Raw genomic sequence first — 25,474 nt, 5'->3', positions numbered from 1 at the left:
CTTTTTTTTTCTGGGTGATTTTTGATGACTGATTCCATTTCTTTGTTGGTTATAGGTCTGTTCAAATTTTCTATTTCTTTCTGTTCCAGTTTGGGTAGTTTGTATGTTTCTAGGAATTTATCCATTTCTTCCAGATTGCCCAGTTTGTAAACATATAATGTTTCATAATATTCTCTTATCATTGTTTATATTTCTATGGTGTTGTGATCTCTCCTCTTTCCTTCATGACTTTCTTTATTTGGGTCCTTTCTCTTTTCTTTTTCATAAGTCTGTGTAGGGGTTTATCAATTTTATTAATTCTTTCAAAGAACCAGCTCCTAGTTTCATTGATCTGTTCTACTGGGTTGTGTGTGTGTGTTAATATATCATTTATTTCTTCTCTGCTCTTTGTTTCCCTTCTCATGCTGGCTTCAGGCTTTATTTGCTCTTCCATTTCTAGCTCTTTTAGGCGTAAGGTGGTTGTGCATTTGAGACTTTTCTTATTTCTTGATACTTTCCTGTGATGCAACATACTTCCCTCTTAGGATAGCCTTTGCCACATGTCAAAGATTTTGGAATGTTGTGTTTAACGTTGTTGTGTAATTATCAGCAAATTGTCATTTGCTTCCATGTATTTTTTATGTCTTCTTTATTTTCCTGGTTAACCCATTCATTTTTCAGTAGGATGTTCTTTAATTTCCATGTATTTGTGGTCTTTCCTAATTTTTTTGTGGTTGACTTGTAGTTGCATATCATTATGGTCTGAATATATGCATGGTATGATCTCAATATTTTGTACTTGAGGCCAGAGTGTTACCCCATATGTGATCTATTCTGGAAACTGTCCTTTATGCAGTCAAAAAGAATGTGTATTCTGCTGCTTTAGGATGAAATGTTCTGAATATATCTGTTAGGCCCATCAGGTTCATGGGAGCCTGAAGTAGCTCAGTTGGTTAAGCGTCCAAATCTTGATTTGGCTCAGTCATGATCTTAGGGTTGTGAGATGGAGTCCTTCATAGGGTCCACTCTGGGCATGGAGCCTGCTTAAGATTATATCTTTCCCTCTTCCTCTGCCCCTCCCCTTTCTCTCTTTCCCTCTCCAAAACAAAACAAAGGAAACTGGATCCTATTTTCCCTAGGGCTGAAGCTTTGCAGCACTCTATGATCAGTAGACTTGTTGCTTGTGAGGGTTTCTTACCGGTTTTCTGTGGGGTGGGACTTGGTACACATTGATTCTCAGGCTGACTTGCCCTAGTGTTAATGCACCTGCAGAGCACAGGAGGGCAGGGTTTGGTGTTAGCGGCTCTGGCCTCCACTTGTGGTGCTATTTTGCTCACTTAAGTTGGTCAGTGCTGAAGGGCAGCAGCGGAGGGGGGCCGGGACTCCAGCAGCAGGAATGGCGTTGTTCCTGCTACTTCCTGGAATGCCGGATGTCTACTTCCTGCAGCCGGATGTTTGCGCCTGCCAGCTTCGGGAAACCCTAACAGAAGAGCAAACAATCACCCGTGTCGTGTCCCCGGCTTCAGCCAGATCCCTGCCTTCACTCTGCCTGTGTCTGAGCAGCACAGTACTCCTGTGTTGTTGCTCAGCCGTGTGGCCAGGTTTCAAAACCCCAAAATTTTATTGATCTGTATGTGGCACAGACCCGCACTGATCCTCTGGGAGAGGGTCTCGCTTCACTGTTGACAGGTGCTGGCACGTCCCAGAAAATGGACACGTGACAGCACAACAAAAGGCAAGCACCACGTCTCTCGCCACCTTCAGCCAGCATCCCAGTGCCTGTTAGTGATCTGAGCAGCTCAAAGGAGCCTGCTGGGTCTTTTGTCCCCAGTGAGGCTGCGCCACCTCTCCCAAACGCACACTAACAAGGGGAACGTTTCTCCCTGAGACACCCAGGGAATCCTCAGACCAGGCTGCCCACTCCTGGAGTCTGCCCTCCTTCCCCCTCAGGGAACCCCCTGAGCTTGCCAGTTGACACCCTGACCATGGCACTGACCTCTAAAACTTCAGACTTTGACTTGTCTAGCCCTATGCTCAGGCCAAGGAAACAGCAGCATTTACCACTGTGGTTTGGGTGTTTGGGAAATATTATCCCCAATACTAGCAAGTCTCACAATTGTGCAAGGTGAGTATTCGTATCCTCATTTTGCACTTGAAGAAACTGAGGTTTGGTTAGATTTAGGCAACTTGTCAGTGGTCACTGTTGTAGGCAGCATAACAGCCTCTCAAAGATGCCCAGGTCCCAACCTCCAGAACCTGTGGAAATGTTACTTTATATGGCAAGAAGAGACTTGGCAATACAATTACAGGCATTGTGATGAAGAAATTATTCTGGATCAGCAGCATAGACCCAATGTAGTGACACAGGTCTTTGTAATATGGAGGCATAAGGATCAAAGGCAATAGAAAATGTGATGATGGAAGGAAGGGGCCCTGAGCCAACAAATGTAGGCAGCCTCTAGAAGCTGAAAAAGGCAAGGAACTGGATTCCTTCTAGAGCCTATAAAAATAATACAGACTTGCTGACACTTTGATTTTAGCCTCGAGACCCATTTCAGACTCTGACCTTCAGAACTCCAGAAAATAATTTTTTTTCAGAAAATAAATTTGTATTAAGACACAAAGTTTGCTGTAATTTGTTACGGCATTAAGAGGAAACTAATAGGGGCACCTGGGTGGCTCAGTGGTTGAGCGTCTGCCTTTGGCTCAGGGTGTGATCCCAGGGCCCTGGGATCGAGTCCCACATCGGGCTCCCCATAGGGAGCCTGCTTCTCCCTCTGCCTCTCTCTTTGCCTCTCTCTCTGTGTCTCTTATGAATAAATTGAATAAATAAGTAAAATCTTTTTAAAAAAGAGGAAACTAATAGTCACCCATGTGGTTATGGCTAAGTGGCAGAACTGGGATTTTGCAAATAGCTCCTGTGGGCTCCAAAATCAGTGTTTTTCCTATCACTATGGGGATGTGATGCTTTTTAAAGAAATGGTGGATAGAAAAGTGGAAGGTAGGGGCACCTGGCTCAGTTAAGTGGCTGCCTTCAGCTCAGGTCATGATCCTGGGGTACTGTGACTGAGTCCCACATTGGGCTTCTTGTTCAACAGGGAGTCTGTCTCCCTCCTTAGTCTCCCTCATCCTCACTCACTCACTCACTCTCAAATAAATAAATATCTTTAAAAAATTGGAAAGTAAAAAGCTGCAAAAAAGAGCCGAGGAGAGTCGATCCTGGGGTCTACTTTCCCCAAAACCTCTTCCACATGGCCAGAGGTTTTTCATTTCAGTAAAGTTATTTGGATAAAAAATAATCTTTCCGAATAACTGCAAATACTTCTGGCCATATTTAAAGGTCATTGGCATTTTTGGATGTGTGAAATTAATCTCAGTTTTTGTCCTATTACCTGGTGATGAAACTGGAATGAAGAAATCAAAGTTTTGTTTGGGTGAGGTAAAGCAAGTAATGTAGACGTAATAGTAGCACTTGAGTTTATTGGCAGGCCTGTGGGCATGGAACAGGCTGCTGACAATGAAGGCCACTTCATTGGGGGCCACTCCAGGGCCATGGGTACATTATGCAAGACTACACAGCTTATTTCAAATTTTTCCGGAGAGAAGGCTGTATGGGAGTTCTCAGATTTCTTAAATTGCAGGAGATCCTATTTATAATAACATCATCACTTAAACCTTGTCCTGGAGGCCAAGGCCTCCATTCCTTTCATTCCTTTGAGGAATAGTTGAACTCTGCTCTTCATGTGTTAAAGCATAAATGTTCACTTTTCCAAAGCATCAAAGCCATTGCCATAGTAAGTGAAAACTTGGACTTCCATTGGATTTTTATTAATTTTCTACATTTTGATTGTGTGCACTACCATTGCTATATCAGTTTGATATCAGTGTTGAAAAACTACCAGTTATATTTGCTGTTTATAATCTATTTGTAGATTAGGATTAAAATGGATTTAATCCATTTTTAAAGCTGTGTGAATTTTTCTAAACAGGAACAACTATTTGCAATATGGGTTTTCATAGTGATTAAATCAGTTATAACTCTTATTAGCAACTGAGAGCACATGTTCATATAGCAATGTAAAATATATTAATGAGTATTTGGTAAATTTCAACAGGCTTTTACCATTAGCATAATTTTGTGTTGTACAATTAAGTTACAATTACATCTATAATTTTGGATAACATTCATTGGTTAACAATAAAGTGACAAAAGCTCAAAAAAATTTTTTTTAGCAGGGATGTCGATGCCTAACATAGGAAGCATTCCCCAATAGGAAGCTTTTCTGGTTTTTTGTTTTTTTGTCTGGAAGGTTTTGAAACCTTCCCAGGATATTGCTATCCTGCACATCCTTCTGAGGTTAGTCAAGACACCAATGGAAGAGAGAGTGACCAGCTCAGTGGATTGAGTTCAGTAAATCCACTGAGGGTCAGTAAACCCTGACCAGTTCAGGGATTTTACTCATGTTCAGATATAAGTAAAACCTATCTCATCAACCTGAATGGTCTCAAGACTAAGGGAGAGAAATGAAAATGAGTTTTTCCTTACAATAAGTTAAAAACCCTTTCCTTAACCCACAAAAGTGTTTGGTATAAGAATATATTTGGGGTGGGATCCGCACTGTATAGGGACCCCCAAATGCAAGAAAACCTCTTGTCTCCATTAAGCTCATTTGGGATAGACAATATCAAGAATGTATTAGAGATTACAGAATTCCTTTTGAGGACAACTATATTCCTCTCATTGTTTCTCATCCTCACTAAATGATATAGCAGGTGGAGTGGAAGTGAAGGAAAACAGTTTTCTTCCCTCCCACTCTTCGTGAATGTGTAGTGCTGCCTCCAATCCTACCCCACCATTGAGTAACAGTCAAAAAAACATAACTTAATCCAGGGTAGTTTGGGACTGCTGGAAGAAGAGTTGGATGGTTTAACAAAAGACACACTGACAAAAAACATTTCTCTGCAATACTATAATTATAAATTTGAAGGCACATCCTTGGCAGAAATATAATCAATTACATGCTTATGGAAAAACAAACTACTAAATATCTTAACTGTAGTAGATGATTATTGCACAACATTGTCCACTGCTCTGTTGGGTACCAAACAATCAATGTTTAACAATGTTTAGTTAAACATTTAACTAAAACCACAAGGTTGAGACACCTGGTTTTGGCTACTGATGGTATCCATTATCAATGCCATTATAGAAGCACTTTAAATTGAAGAACAAGATTTCATACTTTTGTGTTTATTTGGTGATTCATACTAGATAAACTTTCGGAGGGACTATAGCAACTTAGTGTAAAAATAGTAATTTGGCATGAATTTATATTTTTAATTTATATTTATTGTACATTTGTCAAAATAATATTTTTAAGTATAGAAAAGTAAGAAATAAACAAGCAAAAAATCCAAAGGGAGTGATTCCAGGAATGTTTTTATTCTTATTAAAATAACCAATAACCAGATGCCTCACCCAAAGAAAATAACAAAATAGAGTAGAATAAATATTAAGAAAAAATAATTTTAAAGCAAGATTCACCAGAAATGGGAAAAAAGTCTCAAAGAACATACATTTTTGATTTTAAGCTGTGTACATAAAAGATATGCACACTTAAATTTTCGGAAACACTTTGTCTACAGTGCTATTTTAAGCATTCTGAAGAAAGAAAACATTTGAAAAAAGAAAAAACTTGTACAAAGTTAAAGCACAACGTAAAATTTTTTGTTCACAAGGCATCAAATTTAACACCCTAAAATGCTGATACTAAGCTAGGAAAAAGAACATCTCTATTTTCACAACTGATAACATACTTCTTTAGACTACGAAACTAACTATCCTAGTTGTGTTTTAACCTTTGAAATTCAAAAGGCATCTTTGGATATTCAAGATAAAAGGTGCCCCATAGTTGAGTCAGAACCAGAACTGGATATCAAAACATCCTTTTTATCTTCAGACTGAGGGCATGGTTACTGAGTGAATACAGAAGAGTGATAAAGGAACAACAAATAAAGAACTTCAAATATTCAAAAATCAAATTCAGATATAAATCCATTTTCCTTCTATATGGTAAACATGTATGTGTACATACACACATATCTATTTATAACATTTGTTCTCACTAGTCACTAGTTATTTAAAGCTAGTTATTAACTGAAAGCAATGTTTTTGATCCAGATTCATCTTTCTCCCCTGGGAATACAGCTGCTCTATGAAGCTAATGGGAGTTCAGGATTACAAAAGAGACTTGGGGTAGAGAATTCAAACGTGGTTACAGATATTTAAAATAGGATTCTTTCTAAACAACATGTTTTCTGTTCTGATAGTAAGGGTTGAAATTAAATCCTTGATTTTTCCCAGATTATAGGGTGCTCTTCTCACTGTCCTAGGACATGTGGGTCCCTTGGCAAGTGGAGGACAAAAGGACAACTCAAAAACACACATAGAAATAAAAGTAGTAACTGGCTATGTTCAAGTGTTTCAAAGACAGAGAAAGAGTAAGGGAGAAGGAGAGGTGCTTCTTTTTTCAAGAGTCTATTGTACATTTGTCATATTAGCTCTTTCTTCTAGAAGAAATAGGTTGTGGTATGAGGAACCACTAGAGTTAAAATAAAAAACAAATATTAAAATTCAAAGTGGAAGCATGGAAGATGGCGTAAGTGTTTAAAGACCCTAGACATACAAACGCATCCATATTTCATTAAAATGGGTTTGCCTTTCTAGATTAATAGCACCTTCATCAATAGTTTCAATTCTCTAAGATAGTTGAGATAAAAATGAGATTTTTCCCCAAATCTGAAAAGCTAACATAGAATATGTTGTAAACTTTTTTTGTGAGTGTATGAAAGGATAAAAGAAAAAGGAAGTAGGAGAGGAAGAAACCCATCCCCCCACTCCCACCTGATTGTAGACTCTGTCCTAAAAAAATTGATTATTAATATTGATTACAGATCTCAAGGGGAGAAAAGAACTAACATTTACTGAGTACAAGTCCTAGGTGCTAGGCATCATGCTAACAGCTTTACGTATGGCAATGAGAACAAAATATTAGGTATTTATTTATTTTCACTTCCATATTCTATATATGAGATCTATCTGGCAATTAATGAAGAATTTCAATAGTGATACAAATACCAGATCTCTGAGCAGTGTATTAACTCCTAGGCACTCAGGGGGATTATTTCTAACTCTATATGGCACTGAGAACAGCCCCTGAATTTGTGAACTATGCTAACTAGTGAGGGCAAATGCTTTAAACTAGAGAAAAGTATAGATTTGGCTAAAAGGTATCACAACCTAGGGAGATTTTCATTTCTGTAGTACAACTTATTGTATTTTTTTGGTAAATGCGGCTTTGTGTAATAGCAGTATTTTAAAGTCATTTTGAGAAGTAATCTAAAATACTAAAATATAATTAAAATCTATTAAATTATATATACCAGCTAAAGTCTTATATTCTCTCCAAAAAAGGACACATTTAGTGAATCCAGGTAACTACATAGGACCCGTATAGGTTAAAGATGGTACTGTTAATCTTTGAAAAAGTCAACTGCAGAAGAGGCTCAAAATCTTAAGTTTTTGGACTAAGGCTGAAAAGACTAAGAACAATTTATAGTGGAACTCAGCAGGAGCGAATTGAAAGGGTTTTTTTTTAAAGATTTTATTTATTTATTCATGACAGACACAGAAAGAGAGAGGCAGAGACACAGGCAGGGAGGAGCAGGCTCCCTGCAGGGAGCCCAACATGGGACTCTGGGGTCACGACCTGAGCCATAGGCAGATGCTCAGCCACTGAGCCACCCAGGCGTCCCACAAATTGAAAGTCTGTACAGAGCTAGGGAGTCAATGAAAGAAAAATCTGATGTATTTTTTACAGGAATGGAAAGATCGGAAACAGGGAACCCTATGGACCCTCAAGGTTTTTGGGGGCTACAAGACAAAGGAAAAAGATATTGGAAAAGTTGTCAGTTATTTTTATCAATCAAAAATCGCCTACACTTAGCTCACTTGAAAGAACAACAACAACAAAAAACTACTGGTGCATCTAAGAAAGCAACCACAAAGACAAAGATGCGGGGAGAATAAGGGGGGAAAAAGCCACTAATAAATAAGGCACATCTATTTTTAAACAGTTTCTACTGTTTTCCTTCTAAAACCACATGCTTTATACAGTGTTTTAAAAGCCCTTGTTCCCCAACCTGGCAGGGATGAGAGCTCAAGAATGTCCTCAAGATCATGCTCTCAGATCTTCAAACTTTTAAGTATCCTTTTTCTTGAGCCTTTTCTTTTTGGTCAAATAAAAAAGTATCTATCACTTTAGCAGCAATTCAGCAATCTTCAATTGTAGGGCTTGTTGTAAATCTTACTGGCCTACATTCTCTGTTTCTAGTGAAAATAAAAAGAATTGGAAATTCACTTTAAATAAAGCTAGGTTAAGAGCCAATGCTCTGAAAAACAATATTTTTGCCATTAGACAAATGCAAGTCAGATAGATTCCCTAACATAAGGGCATGAGACCAATGGAAAATCCTTCCACAATATTTTGAAAAGTTAAGAAGACATCATTAATGCTGTATCAGTGCATAACATCATCAGCTGGATGGCCTGTTACAATGTGGTGTCATCATCTTCCCTGTAGTCTCCCACCAGAAGTGAATGCTTGTCAGGTTCACTGGTACCAATGCTATTTAGGGACCGTTTATCAGACAGTAGTGAATTTATGGAGGCTCTGCTGTAATTAACAATCCGGTCCAGCAAACCCAGTTTAGGAGAATTTCTTGATGTATCATCTATTCCAACATGAACGCTGATTTCCGAAGGCCTTTTCTGTCCCATCTGGCTTCGCGCATGCAGTTCATAATTCTCATAAGTTGGTTTTCTGTAACTGAACATATACAAAGGTACACTAGTTTGAAATAACCAAATGTGAACTAGAAACTTGTTATATTCAAAACTGGAAATATATTTGCCTGGTATGAAATCTACAAAGGTGGTTCCTGTTAGGAAAGTAGCTCAAAAAAATTTTATGGAGTCACACAATCAGAAATTTTACTTCTCAGAGCCAATGCATTACATTCTTACCACACTCAGAGCTAGGTAGAGACTACATAAGATGATAATTACATAGCTAACATTCATTATTTTTTTAAAGATTTTATTTATTTATTCATGAGAGACACGAGAAAGAGAGAGAGGCAGAGACACAGGCAGAGGAAGAAGCAGGCTCCATGCAGGGAGCCTGACGTGGGACTCGATCCTGGGTCTCCAGGATCACACCCTGGGCTGAAGGTGGCGCTGAGCCACCAGGGCTGCCCACTAACATTCATTATTAAGAACAGTTTGGGCCTATCACACAAGAATAAGACCTACCAAGACCGACTGTGGATGATAAAAGGAATATAAAATGCGAACATGAGCAAGCCATCATACTTACAGTTTAAGGAAGAGAGAAGAAAGTACTACTGAAACAGATGAAGCAGCCATTGCAGCAGATCCCATCCAGGGCTGCAAAACCAAACCAATAGGCATAAAAACTCCTAGGAAACAAGTTTGGATTAGTTAGAGCAGACAGTACTAAACAGATTGTTAATGTTTTTCTAATACATAGATACAAATAATTTCCTTGTTTGATAGTTATTCAGCACTTTATAAGTGAAAAATCAGCAGTCACATAAATCTCCACCAACAGGAGGATAGAGTGTTGCTGTGAACATTTCTTGTACATGTCTCCCTGTGCATGTGTTTGAGAATTTCTCCAGGGTACATACCAGAGGTGAAACTGGATTATAACATGGGCACATCTTCTACTTTAGGTGGATATCTGTCAGTTGTTCTCCAAAGTGCTTTGGACCAGATCATAATCCCACCAATAGTGTATGAATTCATGTTCTACAAACTCATCCACTATTTTTAAAAAGACTTTATTTATTTGAGAGAGCAAGAGTGAGTGCATGAGTGGGGGGAGGAACAAAGGGAGAGAAGCAGACCCCTCATTGAGCGGGGAGCCCAACACAGGGCTTGATCCCAGGACCCTTAGATCATGATCTGAGCCAAAATCATAATTTGGATGCCCAATTGACTGAGCCATCCAGGCGCCCCTCCACACTTGGTTTTGATAGATATTTGAACATTTGGCTTATATGATAGGAATAAGATAGACTTACTGTCTTCTAACTTTTTATGTGCTTATCTATATTTTTCATTTTTCTATAATGATCATATATTACTTGCATAATTTTTTTCTACTCTGCCCCTACTTACATAATTTTTTAAAAAATCATTTGCTACATGAATTAATCTTTCTGGATTTTGACTATTCTTTTATTTTTTGTTCCCTCAGCATTTGTGTCCTTGTTTATAAACAGGTTTGTAATTGTTCTAACATCATTTCACGTCCTTCTTTGGCTCTCAAACCAGAGAGAACATGAGAAAGTGATAACTATTTCTCTTCTGTTATTACTAACTCCTGGGGCGCCTGGGTAGCTCAGTTGGTTAAGCATACGATTCTTGGTTTCAGCTCAGGTCATGATCTCAGGATCTCAGGATCATGAGATCAGTCCCACATCAGGTTCTGCATTGGACATGGAGCCTGCTTAAGATTCTCTCTCTCCCTTTCCTTCTGCCCCTCCCCCTGCATTCTCTTTCTCTTTCTCTCTCTCTCTCTCTCTCTCTCTCTCTAAAAAATTACAATGGGGATCCCTGGGTGGCGCAGCGGTTTGGCGCCTGCCTTTGGCCCAGGGCGCGATCCTGGAGACCCGGGATCGAATCCCACGTCGGGCTCCCGGTGCATGGAGCCTGCTTCTCCCTCTGCCTGTGTCTCTGCCTCTCTCTCTCTCTGTGACTATCATAAATAAATAAAATTTTTAAAAAAAATTTAAATAAAAAATTACAATGTATTACTTTTCCTACCAAATCCCTAAGTACAGGACATTTTCAAGTGTTTATTTAAAAATTCTAAATTGTTTTTTCTTGGTCATATTCCTTTATTCGCTCCATCAATCTCCCTCCCTCTCTTTTTCTCCTCCTCTTTTCTCCCCCCCTCCATCTCCCTCCCTCTCTGTCTCTCTCTCTCTCCTGGAACACACATAAAAAACCCTGTTAAAAAAATCCTGTTGGCTATTAGAATATAAAGTGAAGAGCAAACAATTCCCCATATGCTATAACTATGTAAGAAAACAAAAACACTGTAGACATGGCCAACATGCACATGAGAAAATGCTCTGCATCACTTGCCATCAGGGAAATACAAATCAAAACCACAATGAGATACCACCTCACACCAGTGAGAATGGGAAAAATTAACAAGGCAGGAAACAACAAATGTTGGAGAGGATGTGGAGAAAAGGGAACCCTCTTACACTGTTGGTGGGAATGTGAACTGGTGCAGCCACTGTGGAAAACTGTGTGGAGGTTCCTCAAACAGTTAAAAATATACCTGCCCTACGACCCAGCAATTGCACTGTTGGGGATTTACCCCAAAGATACAAATGCAATGAAACGCTGGGACACCTGCACCCCGATGTTTCTAGCAGCAATGGCCACGATAGCCAAACTGTGGAAGGAGCCTCGGTGTCCAACGAAAGATGAATGGATAAAGAAGATGTGGTTTATGTATACAATGGAATATTACTCAGCTATTAGAAATGACAAATACCCACCATTTGCTTCAACGTGGATGGAACTGGAGGGTATTATGCTGAGTGAAGTAAGTCAGTCGGAGAAGGACAAACATTATATGTTCTCATTCATTTGGGGAATATAAATAATAGTGAAAGGGAAAATAAGGGAAGGGAGAAGAAATGTGTGGGAAATATCAGAAAGGGAGACAGAACATAAAGACTGCTAACTCTGGGAAACGAACTAGGGGTGGTAGAAGGGGAGGAGGGCGGGGGGTGGGAGTGAATGGGTGACGGGCACTGGGTGTTATTCTGTATGTTAGTAAATTGAACACCAATAAAAAAAAAAAAAAAAAAAAAAGGAAAAAAAAAAAAAAAAAAAAAGTTGTAGTAGCAGAAAAAAAAAAAAAAAAAAAAAAAACACTGATGCAAAGTAAAAAAAAGACTGGAAGCAAATACACTAAAATGCTTACACAGTAAGATTAAAAGTAAATTCTGTTAAGCATTTGACTCTTGATTTCAGCTCAGGTCATGATCTCATTGAGATTGAGCCTCGTTTTGGGCTCTATGCTTAGCGGGAGTCCACTATAGATTCTCTCTCCCTCTCTCTTTGCCCCTCCCCCACTCATGAGCTTTCTCTCTCTCTCTCTCTTTCTAAGTAAATCTATAAAAGTAAATTTGTTCTCTTCATCAAAAGATAAATAAATAAATTAGTGATAGCATATGGAGAAAGAGATGAAATAATGTGGCAAAGTATTAGTAATTGGTGAATCTAAATAAAGACTATACAGATTTTCATTGTACCTTTTTTCCTTGTTATACATAGCTTTGAAATTTCTCAAAATATAAAACTGGAGGGGAAAAGAAAGTAAATTAAAATAAACCTATCAGAATCCTTATACATTTTATGCCATAATGAACATTGCTCAAAATTACAATTATTGATTTTATTTTTTTAAAGACTGTATTTATTTACTTGACAGAGAGACAGCACAAGCAGGGGGAGCAGCAGGCAGAGGGATAGGGAGAAGCAGGCTCCCTGCTGAACAAGGAGTCCAACGTGGGGCTCGATCCCAGGACCCTGGGATCATGACCGGAGCCTAAGGCAGACACTTAACTGGCTGAGCCACCCAGGTACCTGTACAATTTTTGGTCTTTCACCATACCAGCAGACTACATATAAAAACTGAGCTTGAAGCAAATAATAAGATTAAAACTTCCAATATGATAGATCTCTAATGATTTCAGAGGAAAAAGTAATACTAGCCAATAGTCACATACCAGCAGCTATGGGAATTCCAACTAGATTATAAATGAGAGCGAAAACAAAATTTATCCGAATCCTCTTGACTGTCTTCCTTGATAAGTCAATACTTGCCACTACATCCAGAAGATCATTCTGAGAACAGAAAAATTTGTGATATTAGTGAGAGACTCTAACTTAATAAGTACTTTTGTATTTGATACTGTGATTTTGAAGGTGATGTGAACCTGAGGGTGGGTAATATGAATTAACTATAAATCTCAAATATTGCTAAAAATTTCAGTCAGCCTTGGAAAATGTTTTTCAGGAATTTTCTCAGAGGTCTAGAAAACATTTTTGGGGTTATATGCTGGTATGTAGATTACATCACTTAAAATCATCTCAGCAAGTGTTGTTGAAGATGATTTTTTATAAAGTATATTCCAATCTTATTCTATACTTCAGAAGCTTGGAATTCTCATTTGCTTTGCTGGATTGAAAAAGTCTGGAAGTAATTAGAATGACTTCTCATACTCCCACCTTGAATTCTCCTAATATCAAAGGCTGGGAGCATGTGAATTAGAAGGAAAGAACTGTTCTACTCAATATACTTTACAACATTATCTCTGACCATGTGGAGCAGTGTCACAGACCTCAACATTCAGGACACAGGACTTACCCTTATCAAAACCACATCAGCTGCTTCAAGGGCTACATCTGTACCTGTGCCAATGGCAATTCCTACATTAGCCATAGCCAGAGCTGGAGAGTCATTGATTCCATCTCCTACCATTGCAACCCATTTCCCTTCTTCCTGAAGTTGCTTCACCTTAGCTACCTTATGAGAAGGAAGAACTTCAGCAAACACCTTTGTGATGCCAACCTACGTGAGGAAAAATAAATTCATTTCAATAAATATTACTAGGACCTCAAATACAACACAGCAATAATAAGCATCATTTTTCCACCCATCAGATGTCCAAAATTTTAAAAATTGATAATATCCAGTGATAGTAAGGATATGGAGAAATGAGCTCTTATACACTTTCAGTGGACATGTAAACTGTTATTGTCTTTTTGGAGAGCATTTGGCAGGATCTATCAAAGTGCACACATCATTTGATTGAGCAATTCCACTTCCAGCCATATTCTGGACATAATTATACAAGTATAAAAAGATGCATGTTTGACTTCCAGGAAAGATGGCAAAGTGGGGAGATCCTGGGTTCACCTCATCCCATAGATGTAACTGGATGCACCCATGTCAGTATGAATGGCCCAGAGAATGGTCTAAGGACAGGCGGAATAGACTATCTACAGTTAGGTATACAAAAGAGGCCATGTTGAGGAAGGTGTGGAAGGGAAGACACGGTCTGGAGCCAGGTGGACTCATGGGGAAGTCTGTGGGAAGGAAGAATGTGATGGGCCTGGAGAGGGGAGAGGAACAGATCCCTACACTGGGTGCCCCAGGTACAGGGGCCTGCACAGGGAAGGCAAGTCCACATAGAATTTGGCTTTGAGAACCAGAGGGGCCTACTTTGTGAGTTCTTACAATCAATGGGGCTTAACACCTGGAACTTTAAAAATCAGCTGGTTCAGCTCTGGGAGAGCCAGAGGATAATAAGAAATTCAGTCCCTCCTCCTCTCTCCTCACTTAGCACAACAAACAGCTTCTATAGCATAGAAGCAGCAGTTTGAAAAATGCCTGGGGTATACAGGAGGGAGATTTGTTTACTAATTTCAGAGTGTGTTCAGTAGGGGCAGGGATCTTTGGGAGACTTCTCCAAGAACCAAAGAACTGGCAGGTAGCATTTTTCTCCCCTGCCCCCAGCCTACATACACCAATACCTGTGGTAACTAACATAGTTCCAACTCTCTCCACATAGATTACTAACAGTGTGCCCTGCTGCCACGCAATTCTACAGATCCACCCCTTCCAACCCAGCCAGACTCAGCGGTTTTCCCTGATGACTACAGGTCCCCTCCCATAGCAGGCCAGTACAGACCTTGCTGGAACCCCATGCCCTGACCACACTTTCTCCTGTGGACCTGCCCCCTCCCCTTGGACAGAGCCCATCCAAAACGGTGCCACAAGCCTGGCAGTGTACAAGCAGCCCTGACAGGGGTCAGAACCACTACAAAGTGGCTCTAGCCCCATGCAGAGGGAAATATAATCATACACACAAGTCCACCTGGGGCCCCAACAGTGTGGTGGAGGTAGATATTGGGTCTGATGGCACGCTCTACTCACCAAAGAAAGCTTCTCAGGGGACAACACAGGTAGAGTACTCTATAGTTTGGTGCTACTGAATCTCTTGCAAATACCTGGTCTGACTCAATTCATGCTCAAGATGGCCCCAGAATGGTCCACTAACACCACCGGGACCAAACCTTGCTGCCAACAGGCAAAGAGAGACAGTGTAGACAACTGAACTGAAGGCAAAATGTGGCTCAGCCAAAATAGTCCAGTGCATGCAACACACATAGGAGACACCAGTAAACTGCCAGGATCTAGTGAACAGAGGAGACTGTACTACAGGGTAGTAAAGGACTCTCCTTCATAAGGACACTAGTTTCAAGAGCAGGAACTGCAGCTGACTTTTCTAACACATGGAAACAGACACAGAAACTTAGAAAGAGGAGATAAAGGAATATGTCCCAAGTGAAAGAACAGGACAAAATCATAGCAAGAGAGCTGAATGAAACGAAAATAAGTAAATATGTCTGATAGATAATGGTCATAAGGTCATAGTAATGGTCATAAGGATACTCCCTCGACTTAAGAAAAACAATGGAGACTTCAATGTTACCATCAAAAAAGAGACAGAAAGCATAAAAAAGTAGAGATGAAGAACTTGATAGCTGAAATTAAAAATATATTAGAGAGAATAAACAGGAGACTAGAGGAAACAGAAGAATAGATCAACAACCTGGAGGAGAGAGTAATGGAAAGCAATCAACCTGAACCAGAGAGAGAAAAATAATAACAAAAATGAAAGTAGACTAAGGTAACATAGCAACACTATCAAGAGTAATAACATTGACATTATAGGAATCCCAGAAAGACAAGAAAGGGAAAATGGGGCAGAAAATTTATTTGAAGAAATAATAGCTGAAAACTTCTCTAATCAGTGGAAGGAAATAGAAATCCAGATCCAGAAGGCACAAAAACTCCCAACAAAATTGACCCAAAGAGGTTCACACTAAGACACACAGTATTTAAAATGGTAAAAAGAGGTGATAATGAGAAAATTTTAAAAGCAGCAAGAGAGGGGCACCTGGGTGGCTCAGTTGGTTAAGCATCTACTTTCAACTCAGGTCATGATCCCAGGATCCTGGGATCAAGCCCCACATCGGGCTTTCTGCTCAGTGGGAGCCTGCTTCTCCCTCTGCCTCTGCCTGCCACTCCCCCTGCTTGTGTGTGCTCTCTCTCTCTCTATTAAAAAATAATAATAACAAATCTTTTACAAAAAAATTAAAAATAAAAGCAGCAAGAGAGAAAGGGGAGCCTGAGTGGCTCAGTCAAGCATCTGATTCTTTATTTTGGCTCAGGTCATGATCTCAGGGTCATGAGATCAAGCCCCATATAAGGCTCTGCACTCAGCATGGAGCCTGCTTAAGATTCTCTCTCTCTCACTCCCCCTCTGCCCTCCCTCCCTCTACTCATGCTCGCTTTCTCAGAAGAAAGAAAGGAAAAAAAGAAAAGAAAGGCAAGAGAAAAGAAATCAGGTACATGCAAGAGGAACCCCATAAGACTACCCCATACCATAAATACCAGAAGATATTTCAGAAGAAACTTTGCAGGACAGAAGGGACTGGAATGACACAATCAAAGTACTAAAGGAAAAAACCTACAACCAAGAATACTTTCTTCAGCAATGCTATCATTCAGAATAAAAGGAAAAATAAAGAGTTCCCCCCAAAAGTTAAAGGAATTCATCACCACTAATCTAGCTTTACGAGAAATGTTACAGTGGACTCATTGAGTGAAAAAGAAAGACTGCTGTTTAAAAAAAAAAAGGAAAGACTGTAAGTAGAAGTAAGAAGTAGGAAGCACAAAAGCTAAAATTAAATATATCTATAAAAGTCAGCTAAGAGATTCACAAAATCAAAGGACGTAAAGTGTGACACCACATACCTAAAAAAATAGGGGAGAGGAGTAAAAAACTGGCTTCAAACTTAAGTGACCATCAACTTAATACAGATTGCTATAAGATGTTATATATAAACCTAATGGCAATCACAAATCAAAAACTGGTAATAGATACACAAGAAACAAAGGGAAAGGAATCCAAGTATATCATTAAAACAATCCAGCAAACCATAAGAGAAGAGAGCAAGACAAGAAAGAAGAAGGAGAACTACACAAACAACCATAAAACAAGTAACAAAATGGCAAAAAAAAAAAAACCCATACTATCAGTATGTACTTTGAATGTAAATGGACTAAACATTTCAATCAAAAGATACTGGGTGACTGGATAAAAAAGCAAGACTCATTTCAGACCTAAAGACATATGCAGATCGAAAGTGAAGGTATGGAAACACATTTATCATAAAAAAGGAAATGAAAATAAAGTCGGGGGATCCCTGGGTGGCGCAGTGGTTTGGCGCCTGCCTTTGGCCCAGGGCACGATCCTGGAGACCCGGGATCGAGTCCCACATCGGGCTCCCGGTGCATGGAGCCTGCTTCTCCCTCTGCCTATGTCTCTGCCTCTCTCTCTCTCTCTCTCTCTCTGTGACTATCATAAATAAATAAAAATTAACAAAAAAATTTAAAAAAAAAAAAGAAAGAAAATAAAGTCGGGATAGCAATACTTATATAGGACAAAATAGACTAAGAGACAAAGAAGGTATAATCACAAAAGGAACAATCCAGCAAGATGTAAGAATTGTAAATATTTATGCACCCAGGGTGGGAACACACAAATACATCAAGCAGCTAAGAATAAACATGAAGAAAGTAATCAATAGTAATACAATTATAGTAGGTGACTTTAACACCCCACTTGCCATCAATGGATAGATCATTCAAACAGAAACTCAACAAGGAAACAGTGGCTTTGGACACAATGGGACACAATGAAACAGATCTTTTTTTAAAATTGTATTTATTTATTCATGAGAGACAGAGAGGCGGAGACATAGGCAGAGGGATAAGCAAGCTCCCTGAAGGAAACTCCATATGGGACTCGGTCCCTGGACCCCGGGATCACGCCCTGAGCCGAAGGCAAACGCTCAACCACTGTGCCATCCAGGCATCCCCACAATGGGCCAGATTTAACAGATATACTCAGAACATTCCAACCTAAGACAGCAAAATACACATTCTTTTCATGTGCACATGGAACTTTCTCCAGAATAGATCACATATTAGGCCACAAAACAAATCTCAACAAATTCAAAAAGACTGAAGTCATACCATGCACCTGTTCTAACCACAATACTATAAAGCTAGAAATCAACCACAACAAAAAAACCTGTAAAGAAAACAAGAACATGAAGGTTAGATGCTAAACAGTGAATGGACTAATCCCAAAATTGAAGAGGAAATCAAAACATACATGGAGACAAATGAAAATGAAAACAAAATGGCTCAAAAACTTTGGGATGCAGCAAAAGCTGTTTTAAGAGGGAATGTTAGGGACGCCTGGGTGGCTCAGGGGTTGAGCATCTGCCTTTGGCTCAGGGCATGATCCTGGAGTCCTGGGATCGAGTCCCACATCAGGCTTCCTGCATGGAGCCTGCTTCTCCCTCTACCTGTGTCTCTGCCTCTCTCTCTCTCTGTGTCTTTCATGAGTAAATAAATAAAATATTTTTTAAAAAATAAGGGAAGGTTATTGCAAACAGGCCTACATCAAGAAGAAAAATCTTGGCTACAGTTAGGATGGTGGAGTAGGAGGGGGGCCCTATGCTTGTCTTGTCCCTCAAACACAGCTAAATAAATATGAAATCATTCTGAACACCCAAGAAATGAATCTGAGGACTGAAAGAATAAACTTCACGTCTAGAGGGGGAAAAGTAGCCACATTGTGGAAGGTAGGAGCTATAGAGAGTTGATTTGGGGGAGAAAAGAGCTGTGGGTACTATGGAGAGGAGGAAGCCCTGATCACACAGAGAGGAAAGAGAAAAAGAGAAAGAGAGAGAGAGAGAGCAGTGTGCAGGGGACTGCACAAGAAAAACTCTTCCCCAACACCACTGACTGAGAAAAGGAGAGAGGCTAATTATTACAAGTTTTTACAAGCATCGGAGCTCAAAGTCTAAAATTTTAGCAGTCTGTGCCTTCACTGGGGTCATGCCTAGCAGGCTTAGTGGCATTCCTATGGGGACAGAGAGCAGACGCCTGGGAGTGGACAGCATGATATTAGGATCTCCTGGATCACAACAAGATAAACAGTTCATCTCCTTGGAGTACATTTGGAAAAGGTGGCACTGCCTCACAGGGGACCAAAGAGATAGCAGACACCACTGAGAGACCCTGTTACTTAGCATAGCAGCAGAGACACCTGCTGAAGGCAACTAACCCGGAAGCCAGCTTTTGGCTCTGCTTTAACGTAAACTCCAAGCCCCTACATGGTCATGTGACTGCTTTTCTGGGACAAACTGGCACCACCTACAGCATAGTGAGACCCTCCCCCAGAATATCAGCATGGGTCCTTGCTGTATTGGATCCCTAAAATTTGGAGTTTTTGAAATCCAGCCACAAGCCTGAGATAAAAACACAGGAGTACTGGCAGGCAGACAGATCAGACACGGACAGGATGAAAACAGGGTTCTGATGGAAGCCTGGGACACAAGAAGGGAGATTGTTCGCTCTTCTGTGGGAGATTCCTGAACAGCAGCGAATGCCAACTCCCCTCTCTAGGGAGGACAGGGCAGGGTGATGCCATCCCCACCTAGCACATCAGCATGTACAGACTTCAGTGAGCAACACAGCACTCCCCAGTGTTGGGTAGAGCCGCTTACAAGTTCTGCCTTCCTGTGCCTGCAGGTACATTTTTACCAGGGCTAGTCAGCCTGATAACCAGCCCAGTAGGGCCCTATCCCTGAAGACCAGCACAAACCCACTGAACACACCAAGTATATTGATCATAGAGTGCTACAAAGCTTCAGCTCTAGTGGAAATAAGATTATGTTATTTTAACAAGCAGACCAAAGCACACCTTGTTAAAATGCCACACACTGGACAATATCCAAACACCTCACATGGCAGGCAAGGACAAATTCTGCAGAGGACTGACTTGAGAGAAAGAGCATCCAAAACACAATAGCAGAGTACACACTTGGAAAACACTTTCTGAAGCCTCAGGCCTCTTAATATAGCCATTATTCTAAGGAACAGAAAATATAACAGGCTTTCCTAACATACACCAAAAAAACAGTGCCCTAGGCAAAATGCCAAGACAGGTATTCACCACAAAAGAAAGAACATGAAGAGGTGACAGCCAGGGATGTAAACAAAACAGATATACATAATATACTTGAGCCAAAATTTAAAACAATAATCATAAGGATACTAGCCGGGCTTGAGAAAAGCATAGAAGACACTAGGGAATCCTTATTGCAGAGATAAAGGAATGAAAAACTAGTCAGGCCAAAATTTAAAAAGCTAATAACTGACATGCAAAACCAACTGGATGCAAAGACAATGAGGATGGATGAAAAAGAGGAATGAATCAGTGATACGGAAGATAAAAACTATGGAAGATAATGAAGCTGAAAAGAAGAGGGAAAGAAAAATACTGGATAAGGAATGTAAACTTAAGGAACTCAGCGACTCTATAAAGAATAATAACATTCATATCATAGCTGTCCCAGAAAAAGAAGAGAAGGAAAAAAGGGTAAAAGGTTTATTTGAGCAAATTACAGCTAAAAACATCCCTAATCTGGGGAAAGGAACAGACATTGAAATCCAAGAGGCACAGAGAACTCCCATCAAACTCAACAAACGCTGGCCAACACCAAGATATATTGTAGTCAAATTCACAAAATACACAGAGACAAGGAAAGAATCCTGAAAGTAGGAAGGGAAAAATGTCCTTAACCTACAAGGGAAGATCAGGTTTGCAGCAGATCTGTCCACAGAGAAGATATCTGCAAATGACATATCTGACAAAGGGTTAGTATCCAAAATATATAAATACATATAAAATATATAAAGAACACACAAAACTCAACATCTATTAAAAATGGGCAGAAGACATGAACAGACATTTCTCCAAAGAAGATATACAGATGGCCAGCAGACATGTGAAAAGATGCCTAACATTTCTCATCAGGGAAATGCAAATCAAAACCATAATGAGATATCACCTCACATCTGTCAGAATGGCTAAAATAAACTCGAGAAACAGGTGCAGGTGAAGATGTAGAAAAAAGGGAACGCTTGTGCACTGTTGGTGGGAATACAAACTGGTACAGCCACTGTGGAAGACAGTATGGAAGTTCCTTAAATAAATAAAAATAGAATTACTATGTGATCCAGTAATTCTACTATTGGGTATTCACACAAAGAATGTGAAAACACTAATTCAAAAAAATATATGCTGAGTGAAATGAGTCAATCGGAGAAGGACAAACATTATATGTTCTCATTCATTTGGGGAATATAAATAATAGTGAAAGGGAATAGAAGGGAAGGGAGAAGAAATGGGTAGGAAATATCAGAAAGGGAGACAGAACATAGACTCCTAACTCTGGGAAACGAACTAGGGGTGGTGGAAGGGGAGAAAGGTGGGGGGTGGGGGTGAATGGGTGACAGGCACTGAGGGGGGCACTTGATGGGATGAGCACTGGGTGTTATTCTGTATGCTGGCAAACTGAACACCAATAAAAAATAAATTTATTATTAAAAAACAAAAAGATATATGCAGTGCTATGTTTATTGTAGCATTATTTATAATAACCAAGATATGGAAGCTGCCCAGTGTCCACTGGTAGATGAATGGATAAAGGATATGTAGTATATATAAATACAATGGAACATTATGCAGCCTTAAAAAAGAATGAACTCTTGCCATTTGCAATGATGTACATGGAGTTAGAGACTATTATGTTAAGTGAAATAAGTCGGTCAGAGAAAAACAAATACCATATGATTTCACTCCTATGTGGAATTTAAGAAACAAAAGCAAATGAACAAGGAAAGACAGAGACAAGCCAAAAACCAGGCTCTTTACTATAGAGAACAAATTGATGGTTACTAGCGGGGAGTTAGGTGGGAGTACGGATAAAATTAGGTGAAGGGGATTAGGAGTATACTTACCATGATGAGTGCTGAGTAATGTATAGAACTATTGAATCACTACATTGTACATTTGAGTCTAATATAACACTGCATGTTAACTATACTGGAACTAAAATAAAATGTTAAAAAATAAAAAATGAAAGCACTGTGAAATCCTCCCCCTTAAAAAAAGATATATGTCCAAGGATGTACATCATTATCTGTTTGTAACAAAATCTTCAAAACCACCTAAATATCCATCATTAGAGGAATGTTTAAGTAAATTATTATATATCCATACTATAGAATTCCATGTAGTAATGTTGAAAGAATAAAATAACTTTGTATGTTCAGGTATGGACAAAGTTCCAAAGCATATATGTTGTTATATAAAAAAAGAAAACTGCTGAGTAAACAATCTATAGAAAAAAGATGTAATTTATGTAGAAAATATCAGAATATACATTTGTATGTGAACACACATGCATACGAAATATTGGAAATAAGACTGGACAGGGAGATTGGGAGAAAGATGACTTAAACTTTTTACTTTATATCCTTCTGCATTTTTTATATAAGAATGTATTCATATATTACTGTGTTATTTAGTTGAGGAGGAAGAAGGCATTTTGAAGTAGAAAAGACTAATATGAGAAAAGTTCTGTAGGTAAGGCAAATGTAGGGGGTCAGTAGCAGAAAAATATGTCAAAGTGGTACATTAGGTGATGGTTCCACCAGTGATGTTCAGGATGGAAAGTGCCTGGAGCTCTTGCTGTAATTTAGGCATGAGAGATTGGGTATCTGAGAGCCTGGCTTAGGCTTGCAGCACTGATAAAGAATATGAGCAACATTTCAAAGGAAGTATCAACAGACACTGGTGTATGGTGTAACTGAAGTATTTCATGAATTAAGTAAATGTTTCTTTAGTTATAATAGTAACACACAAAGTCCAAAGTCCTTCCCATACAGCATGCCTACTGTTCTTCAAAGAACCAGATATCAGTACTCAGTGATACAGGAAAATAATAGGTAACGTGAATCTTTAGCACTTGAAAGCAAGAAAAAAACTGTATATGACAGAAGTAGAAGTTACACATACCCTTCACCCCAACAACTAAGTAAACCAATTACCTGAGAAGCAATAGATCTAGCTGTTCTGCTGTTGTCTCCAGTCATCAGAACTACTTCTAAGCCCATAGATTTCAAAATATGGACAGCCAATTCTGCTTCAGGCTTCACTGTATCAGCAATAGCTATTAAACCACACAGCTCATCTAAACAGGAACACCAGAAAATAAGAGTTTGGAATATGATGGAAGTAGGAATAATATTCTAACTTAAAATTTAAGAAAGAAATTAATTTTGTTAAGCAAAGTTATTCAGGCCTTAGCTTAATTCAAAATGTTTCCAAACCCACACAGGCTGTATTCCACAAAATCTGTGACAACCTCCAAATTTAGTTATGAAACTTTCACAGAATGAGGTACCGATTACTAATGAAAGTAGTAATTAGAAAATGAAAAGAGACCTCATAGGATACTAAAAGACTCATTTTCTTTCCTTTGAGAAGTATTGGTTGATAGCACCTATCAACAGTGATAGTTCCTAGCACTGTAGTTCATTTTAAGGCAAATGACACTGAAAACTAATACTTTCTTTTTCTTTTTAAGGTGAAGGGGGTGGATTGAGACAAAACTGACATTTTATACTGGGGGAAAGAAATCACTGCAAGTAGTTATTTTAAAAACAAAACTAAATGGTAGTTTCTGCTTCTTCCTGGACCTAAAAATGTCATAGTTAAGATACTGCCTTCATACTTAGCAAGGATTTTAAATGTTGACTAATCTCATAGCTAGAAATTTACCCAAGAAATAATTTAACAAAAGAAAACACCTAAAACCTGATATATGTTTATCAGTGTTTTTTATAATAAAGAAATATTACAAATAGCTTAAATTTCCAACAAGGGAATGATTATGTTAGTTACAGTATATGATAAATTATGCAGAATTAAAATAAAATTAGAAAATATTTATGAATATAGTAAATAAATGAATAAAGCAAAATATAAGGGTATGTGTACAAGGGAGTTTATTTTTTTAAAGATTTTATTTATTTATTCAAGAGAGACACAGAGAGAGAGAGGCAGAGACATAAGCAGAGAGAAAAGCAGGCTCCATGCAAGAACCCAATGTGGGACTTGATCCTGGGACTCCAGGATCATGCCCTGGGCTGAAGGCAGGTGCCAAACCCCTGAGCCACCCAGGGATACCTGTACAAGGGATTTTACATTTAAAAATTTAAAATTTTATTCAACTGCATTGAGGTAAAATTTATATGCAAAATACACCCAATTAAAAACAATATGTTTGGGCAGCCCCTTAGCGCCGCTGTCAGCCCGGGGTGTGATCCTGGAGACCCAGGATGGAGTCCCACATCGGGCTACCTGCATGGAGCCTGCTTCTCCCTCTGCCTGTGTCTCTGCCTCTCTCTCTCTCTGTGTCTCTCATGAATAAATATATAAAATCTTTTTAAAAAACCAATATGTATACTGATATTATAATTCTATATATGTATGTATTATATATTGTATATTATACATATACAATATACATATTTGGTACATTACATTTTTGGTATCAAAAAAACTAGAAATGGAATACATGTAATTAAAACTGACATTGAATTAGGAGGATGAGATTATAGACATTATTTTATTTTGCTATTACTTTAATGTTATGTCATTTTTAGATTCTTTTTAAAGATTTTATTTATCCATTTGAGAGAAATTGAGTGAGAGAGAGCATGAGCGGGGGGTGGGGGGCAAGGAGAGGGAGAAACAGGCTCTCAGCTGAGCAGGGAGCCCAACATGGGGCTCAATCCCAGTACCCTGGGATCATGACCTGAGCTGAAGGCAGATGCTTAACTGACTGAGCCACCCAGGTGCCCATGATTTTTAGGTTTTAAAAAAACCCTTGATTAGTTTGTTTATTTGTTTGTTTGTTTGTTTGTTTAAAGAAAACCATAGGCTAGGGAGGAAAATAACAAAGCCAGGCAAAAAAAAAAAAAAAACAAAGCCAGGCAAATGTAAGAGAATTCTAAGTTAATCAGTAACAATTATGTATTGCTAACATTTTTACTTTGTATTCAGGCTGCTTTTTAAAAGCCCTTAAGTTCAGATGTCTTTCAAAAATATACATAAAATAATAACTGAGAGCACATCATTGAATCATAGCATACTTACCATCAACTGCCACCAATACAGCAGTCCGACCTTTTCTTTCATGTTCAGTCATGGAATCATCTACATCGTTGTTAATAACAAGACCATTTCTAATCATCCACTCCCGGTTACCAATGAGGACTCTGTACTGCTGAGCATTAAGAGTATCTGAAATAAAGTACAG

The 25,474-nt window shown here is 39.0% G+C and overlaps 1 protein-coding gene across 13 annotated transcripts in view; it reads right to left on the bottom strand.

Moving 5' to 3' along the window:
- Window positions 1-4,934: 4,934 nt before the first annotated feature.
- Window positions 4,935-25,474, bottom strand: part of ATP7A (ATPase copper transporting alpha) — a 154,045-nt gene continuing 133,505 nt past the window's right edge. For 12 of the 13 annotated variants that reach the window (XM_025466244.2, XM_049107383.1, XM_035712174.2 and 9 more), the window contains 6 exons: window positions 25,312-25,458; window positions 23,199-23,341; window positions 13,521-13,724; window positions 12,880-12,997; window positions 9,417-9,519; window positions 4,935-8,867 (listed from right to left, as the gene is read on the bottom strand). In XM_025466244.2, the coding sequence (XP_025322029.1) occupies window positions 8,591-8,867; window positions 9,417-9,519; window positions 12,880-12,997; window positions 13,521-13,724; window positions 23,199-23,341; window positions 25,312-25,458 (992 nt within the window). In that variant the 3' untranslated portion in view covers window positions 4,935-8,590. The remainder of the gene's footprint in view (window positions 8,868-9,416; window positions 9,520-12,879; window positions 12,998-13,520; window positions 13,725-23,198; window positions 23,342-25,311; window positions 25,459-25,474) is intronic. The other variant, XM_049107385.1, reaches the window with a different exon arrangement.

The sequence above is a fragment of the Canis lupus genome, chromosome X (genome assembly GCF_003254725.2).
Source record: "Canis lupus dingo isolate Sandy chromosome X, ASM325472v2, whole genome shotgun sequence".
Taxonomy (NCBI): domain Eukaryota; kingdom Metazoa; phylum Chordata; class Mammalia; order Carnivora; family Canidae; genus Canis; species Canis lupus.
Note: the sequence above shows the minus strand (reverse complement) of the source record. Positions and strands in the feature narration are given on the sequence as shown.